This window comes from Haliotis rufescens, unplaced genomic scaffold (genome assembly GCF_023055435.1).
Source record: "Haliotis rufescens isolate VD_foot unplaced genomic scaffold, xgHalRufe1.0.p SCAF_11, whole genome shotgun sequence".
Classification (NCBI taxonomy): domain Eukaryota; kingdom Metazoa; phylum Mollusca; class Gastropoda; order Lepetellida; family Haliotidae; genus Haliotis; species Haliotis rufescens.
This window is the reverse complement of record NW_025963791.1, coordinates 19,774,569-19,793,594: the sequence shown is the minus strand read 5'-3', so window position 1 is coordinate 19,793,594 and position 19,026 is coordinate 19,774,569. Positions and strand designations below refer to the sequence as shown.

The 19,026-nt window shown below is 39.8% G+C and overlaps 1 protein-coding gene across 1 annotated transcript in view; it reads right to left on the bottom strand.

Moving 5' to 3' along the window:
* LOC124137252 (protein CLEC16A-like) overlaps positions 1–19,026 on the bottom strand; it is a 49,922-nt gene that overhangs the window by 8,967 nt on the left and 21,929 nt on the right. The window contains exon 18 of the mRNA XM_048392394.1: positions 17,938–18,066. Coding sequence (XP_048248351.1) covers positions 17,938–18,066 — 129 coding nt within the window. The remainder of the gene's footprint in view (positions 1–17,937; positions 18,067–19,026) is intronic.

Sequence of the window (19,026 nt, the reverse complement as noted above, 5' to 3'; positions counted from 1 at the left end):
AAACATGTGAACATAGCGAAATATCATTTTGAATGACAATGATAGAAATAATTTTAACCCATTTTTGTGCAGACAGCTTGCATGTGTGACCTGAGAGCCCGGTATATCCACAGCTAGATTTACAGTCCCTACTGGGGGATTTCTCAGAAATAAGCAGCAGGCCACCACAGGCAAGATTATTACAGCCGAGATCGCTTGGTATTCCCGGGAAATCTAAACAGAAAGTGGGTCTACCAGAACAGCTGTACGTGAAAGGGTGACACTCTGCATACAGTCCAGTGCTTACAATGGGGATATTTTATGTAATTTCGCAGTTGATGACCTATTTATAAACATAATAAAAGCCCTTCCGATTTTAATTATAAATTTGTTTCAATGCAAATGAGAAGACTATGTGCTCACTACAAATTCAGGTCATACAACTGCATTGCATAATGACAATGATTAACATTCTGAGGAGAAATGAAAGTGTTTCCTAGTTCTCTACAGGCCTGTTTCTGCACACACATTTCATCTCCTTCATTGGTCCTTCAATCATTTTTCATTAAAAAAACAATCCAAAGATGCAATTTCCAGACTTTCACAAGGACAGGGATTCATGACCGTGTAGCATGTCATTGTATTTCATGTTGTTTTCATTGATCAGTATTGAGTACGTATAAAATAGCTGAACCTTCTGAAAGTCTTAAACGGTTATAAATTTGAATAGTATATTTGATAGTACAGTTTGTGTGTCATTGTTACCTTCAAAATGGTTTACTTTGTTCAACATTAAATGAAGTGACAGCTGACCTCATAATCTGGCATAGAAAAAACCCACTCCTTCTTATCAAAAGCAATCACATATTCACCAAAATGAATTCCAATGTTAAACTTAAGACCAATTAGACTGCCATCTTATCACTGTACACGTGCCAACATGTCCAATAACGTCTTCAGAAACAAAACAGAAATTGAAATGTATTGTCCCCTCACCAATAGGTTGTTCAACCAGAAACATAGAAAGTCTGGCCAACAGACAAAACAAACACACTCTGAAAGGGTCATATTTGGTCAAGGACTTAATAAAATCAGTCTTTGGACTCAATTCAGCTAGAACTATGGACCGAAATATGTTATTAATAAATAATTATAATAATTCCTCACAACTTCGTTTGTTGGTCAAGCCCTAGTCACAAAGGTATTAAATTAAGTTTACATTCCTCTGCCACATTATAACATTGTGAGATTACTGCACTAAGGTCTACTGAGATACCATGTCGCAGTTTCAGATGATTCCACAATCAGACTAAGTAGACTGACTTTGAGCTGACCAGTCCTGCTCCTGTCTGCCCAAGGCAAACGTGTCCACTAGCCTATATCAAAGTCCATTTCTAGCCTACTTTTCAGTGTTACAATATAAGAGGACTATTACACATATGAAGTCCAATCAGTTTTGCAAAATTGACATTCATGTTCCGAAAACGTGGTCCCTGCTATGGACACAGACATCGCCAGTAGAATTTGCGATAAATTATTCCAAAAATTAAGCTAAGACAAATATTTTCAAAGAGATTCAAAGTTTTCGCACTCGGTGGTGTCACAATCGAGCAAAGAAACTTAGGTCTGAAATGGCAAGGAAAGAAACCTGGTTTTGATATAGGCTAGTGGACACTCTTGCCCAGGAAGATGTCCTACCCTCTGGCCAGAAGCTCTATCCACTTGGCCAACAAGCGCTCTACTTGTTGTGGAGACAACACTATGTAATATTCAAAGAAAATTTATTCCAAAATATGTTAAAGTATCAAATACCGATGTGGAATACATATTCTATCAGTTTCAACACCTTTTCACAATAGGAAATAGATTTTCTAATTTAGAAAATGACTCATGTTTTTATCATAAGTTAATGATGAAATTTGAAACAATTCTTTTTCTTTATTTACATCGCTTTGGCTTTCCCTGCAGATCAGATGAACATAACAACATCATCCTCTCATGCTTATACGCCGTGATAAAACTGTAATACTGTTAAAAGCGGCGTTAAACCCAACTCACTCACTCACTCATGCTTATAATAAAATATAACTGACAACATGATCTATTATACCTGTTATTCCACACTTAAATGGTACTTTGTCCCTTAAAATATGTATCTTGTAAACTACCAGTTGTAATTCTTCATTCATTTTTATTTAAAACAGATAAAAAAAAAAAAAAGACTCCAGTCACAGAGCAATATTCTACAGGTGAGGTAAAAGACTACTGCACTTATATAGCGACGTGTAAGCACGTGTGTGTGTGTGTGTGTGTGGTTGTGTAGGCCACTGAGATGCTATGCCGCAGCTTTAACATGAATATCCCACTCAGACACAGTAAACTGACTCTGAACCAACCAGTCTGTTTTTAGCCCCTTAATGCCGAGCGCCAGGCAGGGTAACAACAAGAACCATCTTTTAATGTCTTTTGGCTGACATGGCCGGGAATCAAACAGCTTTTCGGGCAGACGCTCTGCCACTAGACCACGGAGGCGGTCCTATACTCGACAGAGCGCATGTGTTCCATGAGACTACCAAACTTACACTGAAGAGTTGCAAATAATAGCCTGTCCCACCATCCATGACAAGTTTATTCCACCAAGGACGGGCGATATATACATTTCACCTGTCCTGTGGCCAGTTGTTTATTTTCATTTTGTCTTATGACATCTATTTTATACAAAAACTAAACAACCAAAATCCAAGTCCACAGTAATAGACAACAGAGTAAGAGATGCATCATCATTTTTTTACTATAGAATCTGGTACTGGCAACTTTTGACAAAGACTGATAAAATTTTCAAGTAGTCAGTCCTGTGGTCTGGGGAAATTAAATTCAAGTCTGCAACCCTGCAGTGACACCACAAACAGTTGGCAAGGAAGTGAGTTCATAAGCTTTACCGTTGCTCTGAAACAGTATTTTAAACATCACCACACTGGTGTAATGTGAGAGGGAAATGCCTTAACAGACATTGGTTGAATATGTTCACCACCAGCATGGACTGATGCCAGTAGGTCAAGTGAGTGAGTGAATATGGCCTTACGCCGCTTTTAGCAATATTCCAGCAATATCATGGCGGGGGACACCAGAAATGGGCTTCACACATTGTACCCATGCCAGCAGGTCAAAACAACAAAGGGACAAAGCAGTAAGGCTGACCAGAATCTACATCATAGATTTGCCTAACTCACGTACCCATATGTATCATGATACTTAAATTTTACTATGACTGTTACGATTCACGACGCGTAATCTGTGAATCAAACCGTATCAATTCATGAATTGAATTCGTTATTCATGACCAACAGAATTGAATATTCATGAATATGCAGTCATGTTCATTTACATACCCTATATCTAAAAATATCCATAAGAACATATTATATGCATAGATTTCTTCAAAGACAACACTCTTATAACATTTAATTTGATGTAATGTGGTCACTGGTCATTGACGCATTTGTGCAGATACTAGTACCTGGATAAGTACAGTATATAAATGTATAATATATTAACAATTAACAAACCATGTCAAATAATTTGTGTTGCTTTAGTTTTACTGAATATAACAAATAATACATCAACTGCTGACTTGTTATTGTATTCGTGAATTAATATTCGTATTCATTACTCTATATTCGTGATACGAATCGTATTCGCCTCATAGTGTATTCGTTGCAAACCTAATTTGTACCATTTTGGAGTGAAATTCTTCAGGTACCATGTGGCCCGGCGAACAAGACCAGTTTGTGTGTTATTTGCATCTCTAGGTTTGTTCTGCTAGCATTGAGCAATCAGCATTTGGTTCCATTATCGACAACAAAGGATTGCAAAACACCCTAAATCAATAAAGAAATAAAACACGAATCGACACATGGGTAGGCGTATTGCGTAATTGTATTGCCCAACTTGACGCAGCTAGTGGAAGTTTCCACAAGCAAGGAATCAAGCCAGTAGGTCAAAGCAACTTATATTTAAAGGGACAAGGTGAGGTGAGGTGAATTGAGTTTAACGTCGCGTTCAAGATTATTGCACTTATATAGCGACGTGCATGCAAATGTGTGTGTGTGTGTGGCTGCTTGTACTAGTCCGGACTGATGCCGATTTATAGTGCTAGCCCACTGAGATACCATGCCGCAGTTTAACATGAATACCCCACTCAGACACAGTATACTGACTCCGAGCCGACCAGTCCTTGTTTTAGCCCCTTATACCGAGCGCCAGACAGGGTAACAACAAGTACCATCTTTTAACGTCTTTTGGTATGACGCGGCCGGGGATCAAACCCCGAACCTTCCGCTCTCCGGGCGGACACTCTACCACTAGACCACAGAGGCAGTCCCAATAGAATTGAATATTCATGAATATGCAGTCATGTTCATTTACATACCCTATATCTAAAAATATCAATAAGAACATATTATATGCATAGATTTCTTCAAAGACAACACTCTTATAACATTTAATTTGACATTAATGTGGTCACTGGTCATTGACGCATTTGAGCAGATACTAGAACCTGGATAAGTACAGTATATAAATGTATAATATATTAACAATTAACAAACCATGTCAAATAATTTGTGTTGCTTTAGTTTCACTGAATATAACAAATAATACATCAACTGCTGATTTGTTATTGTATTCGTGAATTAATATTCGTATTCATTACTCTATATTCGTGATACGAATCGCATTCGCCTCATAGTGTATTCGTTGCAAACCTAATTTGTACCATTTTGGAGTGAAATTCTTCAGGTACCATGTGGCCCGGCGAACAAGACCAGTTTGTGTGTTATTTACATCTCTAGGTTTGTTCTGCTAGCATTGAGCAATCAGCATTTGGTTCCGTAATCGACAACAAAGGATTGCAAAACACCCTAAATCAATAAAGAAATAAAACACGAATCGACACATGGGTAGGCGTATTGCGTATTGTATTGCCCAACCTGACGCAGCTAGTGGAAGTTACCACAAGCAAGGAATCAAGCCAGTAGGTCAAAGCAACTTATATTTAAAGGGACAAAACAGAAGGGGTGTTCAGATTATAGAGGGTATACTCACGTACCCAAATATGTCATGAGATCAATTTGTGTCATCTTTGAATGATATTTGTCATGTTCCGTGTGGCTAACGGGACGATGTTGTCAGCCAGGGTGCCGTTGTACAAAACAACTTTAGCACTACGACTGTCGTAAGTCTATGTTAAGGTATGGGAGTTATGATCACCTTAGCGCTAAGATAGCTTTGAACAACGGCACCCAGTTTGTGTGTCACTCACATGACTGTAGGTTTGCTGTTAAAGTAGTGAGCAGTCAGCATTTGCTCAGTAACAAGGTAATGTAAGCCAGAGCCGGGATCGATCTATATCCGAGCTGCACCTGTGCAGGTAAAACATTGCTAGTGCAGGTAAATTGTATTGCCAGGATGCATCCTGTGCAGGTAACATTTCCCACCACAGCAGTTATATCTGATAACAGTGGAAAACTGAATTCTTTCAGAACTGGCTGCAAATCTTTTTAAATCCAGGAAACAAAGTTATGAAATAAGTGAAATACACAGGTGGTCTGAATGCAGCGAACTAATTCTTCACAATTACCACTAGAACAGTCACTCATGAGGTTACAATCACATCACACAGACACATTGAAACTTCTTTTTGAGGTTGTTTACTGGATATCATGATGTGAAAAGCCATATACAGATTTTCCCAAAATAAAATACTGGAGCACATTCTCAAGTCTATATTTTCTTTGCATTTATTTAATATTCAAAATAACTGAAAAAAATACAGTGTTTCAATTCATTAGAAACTGGTACAGCCAGTATTTTGGTTGTGCAACCTGATTAATTTACTTGGCTGCACCTGGTGCAGGTTTTAAAACAGAATGAAATCGTACCCTACAAAGTAGTTATGAGGTCATCTTATTGCAAAAAAGATAAATCGATAAAGAATTACTAAAATATGAATCAATAAATGGGCATATTGTGTAGTGTATTGTCACATTGGGAAATCATCAACCTGACTGTGCGTGAGACCTAGTGAGTGAGTGAGACCTAGTGAGTGAGTGAGTGAGTGAGTGAGTGAGTGAGTGAGTGAGTGAGTGAGTGAGTATGGGTTTACGCCGCTTTTAGCAATATTCCAGCAATATCACGGCGGGGGACACCAGAAATGGGCTTCACACATTGTACCCATGTCGGGATTCGAACCCGGGTCTTCGGCGTGACGAGCGAATGCTTTAACCACGAGGCAACCCGACCACCCCGAGACCTCTAGTGCCCTGGCTGACATGGGGACCTGGCTCAAGTCTGCATCAGTTCCAGCTGGTCCTGACACAGAGGACACACGATACGCGGACTAAGCAGAATATTTCTAAGCCAATGTCACCTCCATTTGTAATGCACAGGATGAGCTTTCAAGGCAGGTATTGTCACGGGGTGAAGCATAACATTCACACCCACGTATGACAACTATCTCCATATAATGGTGGTCTACTCTATTACCGGTACACAGTCTGGACTGGCGTGTCACTTGCTGCATGCATCACCATGTAGCAGGCCTCCCACCACAAACATCTGCAGCCAATGTTATATCATTACTCACATCAAATTCTTTCCATTAGGTGGAAGGGGGACATTTCAACATGTGTTATGAATAATGTTACAGCGTTAGAAATTGGCACTGGTCCTATAGTCCTTGCCAAAGTGCCCAATGGTAAAGGTATCATAAGGACTAGTAGAAATTGGTCCTTTTTAAGGGTTTTGCTATATGTTATCATTATAAGGACTAGTGGACGAAAACTGTTAGTTTCTAACCCTTTTATACATTCGGCTACAGGCATCTGTGACAAAAAAGCTTTTTAGTCTTATGGCCTCAACTTGGCTCTCAGCATCATTTTCAGCAGATTTTAGAATTATTATATGGATGAGTGAGTGAGTATGTAACCAGGGTCTTATCTTTTGTTTGTTTGTTTGTTTGTTAACTCTGCACTCAGCAATATTCCAGCTATTATGATAGTGGGATGCAAATAATCTAGTCTGTAATAATCCAGTGATTGACATCATGAGCATCAATCCACGCAATTGGGATTCGATGACATGCATCAACAAAGTCAGCAAGCCTGACCACCCAATCCCGTTAGTCACCTCGTACGACAAGCATAGCCGCCTTTTACGACAAGCATGAGTTGCTGAAGACCTATTCTACCCCGGATCTTCACGGGTCAGGGATTTATCTAGGATTCAGGATTTAAAACACAGTGCCTATGGCAGACAAAATGGGAAATATCCTGATATTTTTCAAAATTCGATTTTTTTAATATACTTTTTTTTATAAAATCTTAGGAATTGGGAAAACTGTGTTTCAGTTTGGGAATTTGGGGGAACATTTGCTGCAGACTTGGGGCCACATATCAGCCTCTGAGCAGGTCTAGATAAAAATCCCTGGTGATATATTTCCAATCTCAAAATCATGACTATGACAATCATTTGTAACACTACCAGTAACACTATCAGACATTGTATCCAACACCTTGAAACTTTTGACAGTATACTTCTTATTTAGGGTAAATAACATCATTTTTGTTTATTCAAGCATTAATCATGTTAATATTCTAATAATTCTGATTTGTACATATCATTATCACAACAAATAATACCACATTAGAACTAAAAAGTAAGCATCCTATTTGATTATCGTTGTGATCTCAAATGCAACTTAATATTACAACTGGCATCCATGATTTATCAGGAAGTAGATAGGTGGCTACTTTCACATCACAAAATTTGCCTGGACCATAATTGATTAATTACAGGCTGATGTTTAGGTCTGAATATTGCCACTCCTTGGTTTCTTGTTGCATATTTGTTTGTTTGTTTGTTTGTAATTTATAATCGAGCCTGGACCAGACAATCCAGTGATTGATATGAGCATCGATCCACGCAATTGGGATACAATGACATGCATCAACCAAGTCAGCAAGCCTGACCACCCGATCCCATTAGTCACCTTTCGACAAGCATAGTTGCCATTTGCAGAAAGCATGGGTTGCTGAAGGCCTATTCTAACCCGGATCTTCACGGGGTCTTGTGACGTATGGCACAGCACTCCCACCACTGGTACACTGATGCACACCTGCTGGGGTGACACTGTGGCCACTCCTGGCTTCCTCACACCAGCAGTGAGTGAGTGAGTGAGGTGAACAGTATTCAGTTATCTCATGAAGCTGATCTCAAACGTTTACAATCTCATTAAAATCAGATCTTAGTTCCTGTTATCGCTAAACAAAGATCTGAGGACATCCCATTACGGGTCACGTCAGAACGACCTTTCATCTGACCAATCAGAGTGTCGCTTACCAGATAATGAAAGTGACAGTCGGAATGGGTTTTCTAATCATGCAACCTCGAAAACAATAACACATGGTATTCCGAACGACAGTTACGGCCCGTACGACTGATTCTGTCAAAATTATCGTCTATCTCTCGCTTACGTAGGATAAACATCTGAACGGAGAAGGCGTTGCACAGTACGTGGGAAGCACTGCCCTACACCATAGATTAGATATTTTGGAATGTTCGTTTGTTCAGTTTTCACTATTTTAATCGAGAACTGTGACAACATATATTTCAAGCGTAGTCTGAAATGAAAGTCGGCAGGTTGAAACGAGTGCCGTAAAGCTCAAGAAAGCTGCTTTCTAATTGGCTGATGTCGACTTCTTGTTAGTCGGTTCAGTCGTCGGTCAAAGTTCGGGAAAGATCCTTCTGACATGACCCGTAATGGGATTCCTCAGATCGTTGTTTTGTGGCAGCGAGAACTTAGATCTGATTTTAATGAGATTGAGATGTTTACCACTTGGTGAAACCGAGGATGATGGGTATGATGCTGACAAACCTGGAAACATGATCAGGGACTTGAACCAAAGATGATAGGTTTCTGGTGTGTCCAAAAGGTCAAAGAAAACTGGGCTGCCCTTGACCTTCGGCACACACAAGCAATTAGCAACATCTGTTTGTTTCATAAAAAAATATTTAATTAAATATGTTGACCCACTTAACTTAATTAAATATTTGTTGTTGGTTGTCATAGATTGTTTTTGTAACTGAGTGTTTATCTCTTATTTTGATTTAGAGGAAACAACATATTTTCAGGAAAATGTGAAGTCATTTCATAATACTATTTTGCAGTGCGGACTTGCAGGGACATGCAGGAAAAAGCCACTATGGGTACAGCAAGAGGCACTGACACTATTACAATGCACTGTAGAGGGGGGTGTGGGGGATATGCCCACTTCAGTTGTCCAGGCTTTCCCAAAGAGACATTGGATTTGTGAGAACAGTCAGACAGAGTAGGTTTGATGGCACGAGTAGAGATCTACTACAGGGAGTATGATGACACACAATTATTGCACTTATATACAGTCAAGTCCCGTTAATCCGACATTGTTGGTTGAATATGAGATTATATGATTATGTCGGATTAATGAGTATGTCGGATAAACAAAATTTAGTAGTATCAATGTTCGTGATCAAAATCAGACAACTACACAAAAGATAACGATACAAACACCAGAGACCGCAAAGCTTAAGAAAGCTTCTTTCTAATCGGCTAACAATGACTTCCTGTTAGTCATTTCATTGGTCAGTCATCTAAGCATGCAATTAATCTAGTTTTCTCTGCAGCCGTTGTAATATGCAGCTACCAGGTAATGCTCAGTACCAGGTACTGTAATAACAAGTACCATTTTATAAAATCTTTTTGTATGACGTAGCCTAGGATCAAACCCCTGACCTTCCACTCTCTGGACAGCTGCTCTATCCACTAGACCACGGTCTCTGCTGAGTAGGGCAGCCCCAAGATAGTTGAATTGAAGCTATGACATAAAATGATATATGACCATACCACAGCCTACAGGCAACAGTAGTGGTAAAACTGACACAGGTAGTGAACCATAGATATGAAGGCTAAGTGGCTGTGGACTGAAAGGCAGTTGTCCAGAAAATAGTTCAGTGCCATTTGTCCTTTCTGGATCTGAGGTGGTCCCTGGAAGCAGGGAAAGGTTGGTCCAGTCTGTTGCAAGTAGTTTCCCTCAAATCACTGGAAGTAACACCGAATAGAACAAAAAATGCAAGAAAACCATATTTATCTGGATTTGAATTCATAAAGGTAAACTTCCCTCGGTATAAATGCTAGACAACTCAACACAGTCACGTCAGACACCCATCACTCCCAGACTATAATATCAAAATCTTGGCTTTGTCTAACTGTCATTATATGACGCTGATTATCGAATGTCTCTAATTTTTCGTTTGTCTTGAACCTATTTTGCAGTCCCAAATGGCAAATGGCAAATGGCATTGTGTATTCACCAAATGACAAGTGACAAGTGCAAGTACAAAATCGCCCTCGTAAGCACAAAATATATTTTAAAAAAGTACATCACTATCATTATCAATATACAAATTCCACTTAAATCTGTAGAGCCGTAAACAGGCTGAGTACAATGTGTGACAGGCTAATTATCTCATCTGTGTTAATTGTCAATGTTGTGTGTACGTTGTCCGCTTTATTTAAGACTTCTGTACGAACACAATCAACATCATTGGCCTGTTAACATGGTTAATAGTAGCAGACCTAGGTCAAGTGATCGCACACTAGGAAGCGGTAAGTGGCCTGTAGTGGTGGTGAATGCTAGTGGAGGTTGACGACACCCACACAGATGCTCTCTTTCTATTATCCCTGTAATAACAATGACATTGCGTTCTTGTTCTTTATTGTTCTAAAGTTGTAATGTACTGTAAATTATAATTCTTTTGGTGTTGTGAATGTCTTTGAGAATCAGGTTTTGGACATGATGAATGCTTGGATAAGTCAAACCTTTTCTCAGGTACCTTAGTGTTAGACGCAACAATGTTCAATACACATTGCTGATACACATTGGTAATCTACGACTGCTGTGAACCTGTTTGCCCTATGAATAAAGGAGTCATATACTTCCCAATAGTGCCTATGTTGGGTTTCATGGTGCTTCTACCAATATTCCAGTAATATCATGGTGTGAGGTGAGTTGAAAAGCAGCGTTAGAAATTGGCACGTCGCTCTTAATTGTAATAAAGAAGTTGTTCATCCATAAATTCTTATCCTTACTTAGAACTTCTAAATGCCTATCAAAGAAGTTACTAGTCCTATAGTCCTTGCCAGACTGCCCAATAGTTAAGGTATCCTGAGGACTAGTAGAAATTGTCCATTAATAAGGGTTTTGCTATATGTTATCATTATAAGAACTAGTTGACTAAAACTGTTAGTTTCTACCCCTGGAAATGAGGTTCAATGTTATGTTCAAGATTATTGCACTAATATAGCAATGTGCATGCACGTGTATATGTGTGACTGCTTGTACCAGTCAGGACTAATACCGAAATTCATAGTGCTAGCCCACTGAAATACCATGCCGCAGTTTAACATGAATTCTCCACTCAGGCTGACTCCGAGCCAACCTATCCTTGTTTTAGCCCTTATTCTGAGAGCAAGCAGGGTAACAACAAGTACCATCTTTTAACATTTTTGGTATGACATGGCTGGGAATGAAACCCCTGACCTTCTGTTCTCTGGGCAGATGCTCTACCACTTGACCACAGAGGTGGTCATATCATGGCGTGGGTCACCAGCAATGGGATTTATACATTGTACCAGTGTGGGCAATCCCATTTAACCACCAGGCTACCAAACCACCCCAATAGTTCCTAATAATAAGCTGGTCGTGTTTGATGCTTGTAGAGCAGGTGTACAAGCTCGTCACTGGTTTATGATACCAGCTGTAACACTCTCAATCTAGGGATGACATCAAAAGCCATGCAGCACTTTTGCTGGAAATAATTATATCCAATTGAAAAAAGACTCAGCATACAGAAAACCATCAACCAGATACGCCATATCATCTTCAACATTGTTCAATGCAAGAGCTTCCCGTTCAACAAACAAAACTACAAAGAACAAGAAGAACACAACGCCTGCTGTGCTGCTTTAGTCCTGCCAACATGATTGTCAAATTTGTGTATGCACTGTTGTAACATATAAACATATGGGTCACTGAATACGTTACCTTATCACAATTTCAGGCAAAGTTGGAGAGCAATTTGGGTTTGATCTGGTGCATGTGGATGCACATCAGCTCTTGAGGATAAAGAAGGAAACAGCAGTCACTGGGGTAGAAGGCTCGTGGGTTTCATCACACAGCTGCCTGTCTGAGACCGAGACCTGCACCACGTTATGCTTTTCTACCATCAAGTTGATACCCCATGTCCCTCACCCACTCACTCATAGTTGCATGTATCTTCTTTGTTTTAGATCACATCATGCTATTTTCTGTATTGATTTGCTGCCACACATCAAGATCTACCCAGCTCCTGATACTATAATTCAGTTCTAATGTATATTTGAGGGGATATTCAAACAGAATTTCAAGTCCCCATGGTTAGAATGGGTCTTCAGCGACCCATGCTTGCCGAAAAAGGCAACTATGCTTGTCGTAAGTGACGACTAACTGGATCGGGTGGTCAGGCTTGCTGACTTGGTTGATGAATGTCATAGTATCCCAATCGTGTAGATTGAGGCTCATGATGTGAATCACTGGATTGTCTGGTCCAGAGTCTATTATATACAGAGTGCCATCATAATAGCTGGAATATTGCTAAGTGTGGTGTTATACAAATAAACTTTTCAAACTACACAAACATTCCCATGATAATAATGTCTATCACTTGTTAGCATTCATTATCAGCTTCAATTGTAACACCATTAAAACTGAAATCCTTTTTTCCCCAACAAGTTCACCCCTAAAAAACAACCCAATAGTGGTTGGTTGGTGGTTTTTTGTTTAACCCCACACTCAGCAATATTCCAGCTATATGACGGCGGTCTGTAAATAATCGAGTCTGGACCAGACAAGGAAGTGATTGACATCATGAGCATCGATCCACCCAATTGGGTTTGATGACATGCATCAACTAAGTCAGAGAGCCTGACCACCCGATCCCGTTAGTCGCCTTTTACGACATGCATCGTCACCTTTTACGGCAAGCATGGGTTGCTGAAGACCTATTCTACCCCGGAATCTTCACGGGGTAACCCAATAGTGACTACACTAAATAAATGATGCTATCATCTAGAAAAGACCGGAGTCATAGCAGTCTATTGAATATAGTGGCTGAGACTATCACATACACAGATTTGATAATATAACTCACACTCCTCATTGGCCATCTCCATATTAAGAGTATTTTCCATGACCATTCTGTGACCTTGAAAAGTGACAAGTGGTGTTAACCCTGTGATAACAGCAATACATGGGACACTGCTCCCTGACCAGTGAGATTAGCCCTGTGATAACAGCAATACAAGGGACACTGCTCCATGGCCAGTGAGATTAGCCCTGTGATAATAGCAATACATGGGACACTGCTCCCTGACCAGTGGGATCAGCCCTGTGATAATAGCAATACATTGGACACTGCTCCCTGACCAGTGAGATTAGCCCTGTGATAACAGCAATACATTGGACACTGCTCCCTGACCAGTGGAATCAGCCCTGTGATAGTAGCAATACATTGGACACTGCTCCCTGACCAGTGAGATTATCCCTGTGATAACAGCAATACATGGGACACTGCTCCCTGACCAGTGAGATTATCCCTGTGATAACAGCAATACATGGGACACTGCTCCCTGACCAGTGAGATTAGCCCTGTGATAACAGCAATACATGAGACACTGCTCCATGACCAGTGAGATTAGCCCTGTGATAACAGCAATACATGGGACACTGCTCCCTGACCAGTAGGAATAGCCCTGTGATAACAGCAATACATGGGAAACTGCTCCCTGACCAGTGAGATTAGCCCTGTGATAACAGCAATACATGGGACACTGCTCCCAGACCAGTGAGATTAGCCCTGTAATAACAGCAATACATGGGACACTGCTCCCTGACCAGTGAGATAAACCCTGTGATAACAGCAATACATGGGAAACTGCTCCCTGACCAGTAGGAATAGCCCTGTGATAACAGCAATACATGGGACACTGCTCCCTGACCAGTGAGATTAGCCCTATGATAACAGCAATACATGGGACACTGCTCCATGACCAGTGAGATTAGCTCTGTGATAACAGCAATACATGGGATACTGCTCCCTGACCAGTAGGAATAGCCCTGTGATAACAGCAATACATGGGACACTGCTCCCTGACCAGTGAGATTAGCCCTATGATAACAGCAATGCATGGGACACTGCTCCATGACCAGTGAGATTAGCTCTGTGATAACAGCAATACATGGGATACTGCTCCCTGACCAGTAGGAATAGCCCTGTGATAACAGCAATACATGGGATACTGCTCCCTGACCAGTGGGATTAGCCTTGGGATAACAGTGATGCATTGATCAGCCACCAGCAGTAAGATCAGCCACAGACAAAGATGCAACAACCCCTTCTGACATAACGCTTCATATTACTATTATCATTACTATTATTACAGGAATGGTAAACAAGAAGGAAAAGAAACAATCCTCACATGAAGCAAATGAGGGAATCAAAACATTATTACTGTTGCTGCTTTTGACAAGCACACACTGTACAACACTAAAAATATGCTATCACTTTCAATGACCATAAGATAGTAGTAGTTATTGTACGAGGCACTCAGCAATATTCCAGCTATATGACAGTGGTCTGTAAATAATCAAGTCTGGGCCAGAAGATCCCTTGATTGACATCAAGAACATCGACCTACACAATTGCAATACGATGACATACATCATCCAAGGCAGTCAGTCTGACCTCCCGATCCCGTTAGTCGCCTCTTACAACAAGCATGGGTTGCTGAGGATCATTTCTAACCCAGATCTTCACAAAGGCTCCATGATGGCCCCTAACAGTTTTTTATTAGAGGTACTCAAATCTTATCTCTGTGGGTCGTGTAAAGAAAGTAGGACATGTCTGAACAAAAGACATAACAAATGACACATGTCAACATTGACAAGTGTATCAAATTTCGTATCAAGTTGGGAGGTACAAAAATGCATGAATCACACTCATGATTCATTGGGTGCACATGAATCCATCAATGCTATTTGTACTGAGATTTTAGTGTCCTCTAAAAAGCATATATCCTTGGCTGAAACCTGCTTATGCGAAAGGCAGGCTGATATCATCAGTTTACCTGTAACCCTATTTATTACAGGGCATTATCATTTGCAAAAGCCTAAAGTCTGGCAACAAAGGCAGGCAGTTAAACATCTTCAAACATTTTCTCATGTAAATTGCTGTTCGTTTCGTCCACATTGTGTGCACAGAACTCACATACCGTATATCGTTGTGTATAAGGCAAGTTTTTCATACCTAGAATTAGGGGGGTTTCAAGGGGGGGGGGGGGTCGCCCTATATACAGGGTAGAAGAGTTCTGATGGTTTTTTTCCCTCCAACGTTTGTCCAACACAAAGACATTACCGTGAGCATGTAACACCAGAAATACCATGTCAACAAATCCATAGTGAAGTACGCAAATTAATCATGTATAAAAAAGCGTTCTCTGTATATCTGGACTTATGTTTGTAACTATTTTATTAAGGTCATTCAAAATTTCATTCAATATTGTTTACATAAACTTTGGCGAAATGATGTGTGAAGTGATCAGTAGATCGCACAGCTTACTGTTATTTGCAGCAATCACGGTCAGATTACCGCTATTGAAGCCTTGAAACGAATTTTAGTGGACAGCGAAAGGATACATATATATCATAAATGCCATATTTTGACTTGTTAAAAGCGATATTCGTTGTAGTTTGGCTATTATATGTCAACATAAACTTTTCAGGATCGTGGGCGCGAGAGCCTCGACACTGACTAGTCAAAGTGTTCCATATGTTAAAAATATCCAGCAATAGAGATCAGCTGCACAACAGATAAACCGGCTGCACTACATACTTTACTGGAAAGTCAAACAAAACAACGATACAATTGATAGCTAGGCCAGAAGGTAATCAGGTTGAGTCAGACTATTGTTGATGTAACATAGAGGCTATTGTTGATGTAATATAGAGACTATTGATGATGTAACATAGAGGCTATTGTTGATGTAACATAGAGACTATTGATGATGTAACATAGAGGCTATTGTTGATGTAACATAGAGACTATTGTTCAAGTAACATAGAGACTATTGTTGAAATAACATAGAGACTATTGATGATGTAACATAGAGGCTATTGTTGATGTAACATAGAGACTATTGTTCAAGTAACATAGAGACTATTGATGATGTAACATAGAGGCTATTGTTGATGTAACATAGAGACTATTGTTGATGTAACATAGAGACTATTGTTGATGTAACATAGAGACTATTGTTGAAGTAACATAGAGACTATTGTTGATGTAACATAGAGACTATTGTTGAAGTAACATAGAGACTATTGATGATGCAATATAGAGGCTATTGTTGATGTAACATAGAGACTATTGTTGATGTAACATAGAGACTATTGTTGATGTAACATAGAGACTATTGATGATGTAACATAGAGGCTATTGTTCATGTAACATAGAGACTATTGTTGAAGTAACATAGAGACTATTGATGATGCAATATATAGGCTATTGTTGATGTAATATAGAGACTATTGTTGATGTAACATAGAGACTATTGTTGATGTAACATAGAGACTATTGTTGATGTAAAAGAGAGACTATTGATGATGTAACATACAGGCTATTGTTGATGTAACATAGAGGCTATTGTTGATGTAACAGAGACTAGTGATGATGTAACATAGAGACTATTGATGATGTAACATAGAGGCTATTGTTGATGTAACATAGAGACTATTGATGATGTAACATAGAGACTATTGATGATGTAACATAGAGGCTATTGTTGATGTAACATAGAGACTATTGTTGAAGTAACATAGAGACTATTGATGATGTAATATAGAGGCTATTGTTGATGTAACATAGAGACTATTGTTGATGTAACATAGACACTATTGTTGATGTAACATAGAGACTATTGTCGATGTAAAAGAGAGACTATTGATGATGTAACATAGAGGCTATTGTTGATGTAACATAGAGACTATTGTTGAAGTAACATAGAGACTATTGATGATGCAATATAGAGGCTATTGTTGATGTAACATAGAGACTATTGTTGATGTAACATAGAGACTATTGTTGATGTAACATAGAGACTATTGTTGATGTAAAAGAGAGACTATTGATGATGCAATATAGAGGCTATTGTTGATGTAATACAGAAACTATTGGTGACACAATGCAGATGCATTTACTACAGTTAAGTGTAGAGTGGTCAAGTGAGTGAGTATAGTTTTGCACTGCTTTTAGCAATATTCCAGCAATATCACGATGGGGAATACCAGAAATGGGCTTCACACATTGTAACCATGTGGGGAATTGAACTAGGGCCTTCGGCATGACAAGCGAACGCTTTAACCACTTGGCTTCCCCACCGCCCAATAATGTGTATTATAGAGTCATCACAGCCAGTGGTTGAGTGTTCAGATCATATGGACAAGGCAAGACGCCCAACACAGAATACACTATGCCAGCTAATCACAAAGTGCAGACATAAATAAAATAATTATAACATCTGTAGCCGTTGTACAAAACAAGCTTAGCACTAAGACTGTCGTAAGTTTATGTTAAGGTATGGGAGTTACGATCACCTTAGCACTAAGACTCGTAATTTTATGTTAAGGTATGGGAGTTACGATCACCTTAGCACTAAGACTGTCGTAAGTTTATGTTAAGGTATGGGAGTTACGATCACCTTAGCACTAAGATCGATCTGTACAATGGCTCCCTGATTGTTACTTTGGTTGTTCCAAAATGTTTACTTACTCTTCTAGCCCTCTCCACCTCCCCACACGGGAGCCTCTTGTCGAAGTCGATGCCAGTGAGCGGCGTGCCGAGAGGGGGCAGGAGAATGGAGGCGTCCATCATTAGGTACTCCACATTCAAGGGGCGGTTCTACAGGTCAAGAAGGTGGTTCAACAGTCAGGGTCAAGAAACAATGCCACATGTTACATGCATCATTAGCAAGTTACATCATCTTACAATTGTTTGTTTGTTTGTTGTTTAACGCTGCACTCAGCAATATTCTAGCTCTATGACGGGGGTCTGTAAATAATCAAGTCTGGACCAGACAATCCAGTGATTGATATCATGAGCATCGATCCACCCAATTGGGATACGATGACATGCATCAACCAAGTCAGCGAAGCCTGACCACCCGATCCTGTTTGTCGCCTCTTACGACAAGCATAGTCGCATTTTATGGCAAGCATGGGTTGCTGAAGACCTATTCTAACCCGGATCATCATCTTACAAGTTGAATGAGGGTTGAGAGTGGTATGCACATGTTCAGCTTGTAAATACTGTGCTCGGTCTAATGACATATGATATGTAACAAACACATCACCAACAAGTGCAAAGAGTTTTTTTCAGACACAAAATAGTTAAGAAAATGTGGCCTGCAAAGTTTGAAGAATCAATAGTAACCTGGCAAGTAACATGAGTAAGCGAGTTCTCATTCACAGTTTTGACATCATGATATCTGTCCTAGTTGGGTAACTGAGTTGTATGGGTTTCTTCAGACGACTGACCAATCAGTTAGCTAGATTTTATGATGAGTTGTGATAATCTTCCACACCTTTCACATGTGATGAAACAATGACTGTCTACAATATGCATGTGCATCTGTATGTGATGTTGGTTGTCAGGTAACATGTAGTGAGAGGAAGCTTCAAGTCTGGGCCAGAGTAACCAGTGATTGATATTATGAGCAACCTACCACACATTTGGGAAACAATGACAAGCATTCAACCTTGTCACTGACCCTCTGTCTGACCCTCAAACATTTAGACGCCTCTTACAACAAGACTACGCAGACCTATATTCTGACACGGAATCTACGCAGGAGCTTGCAGC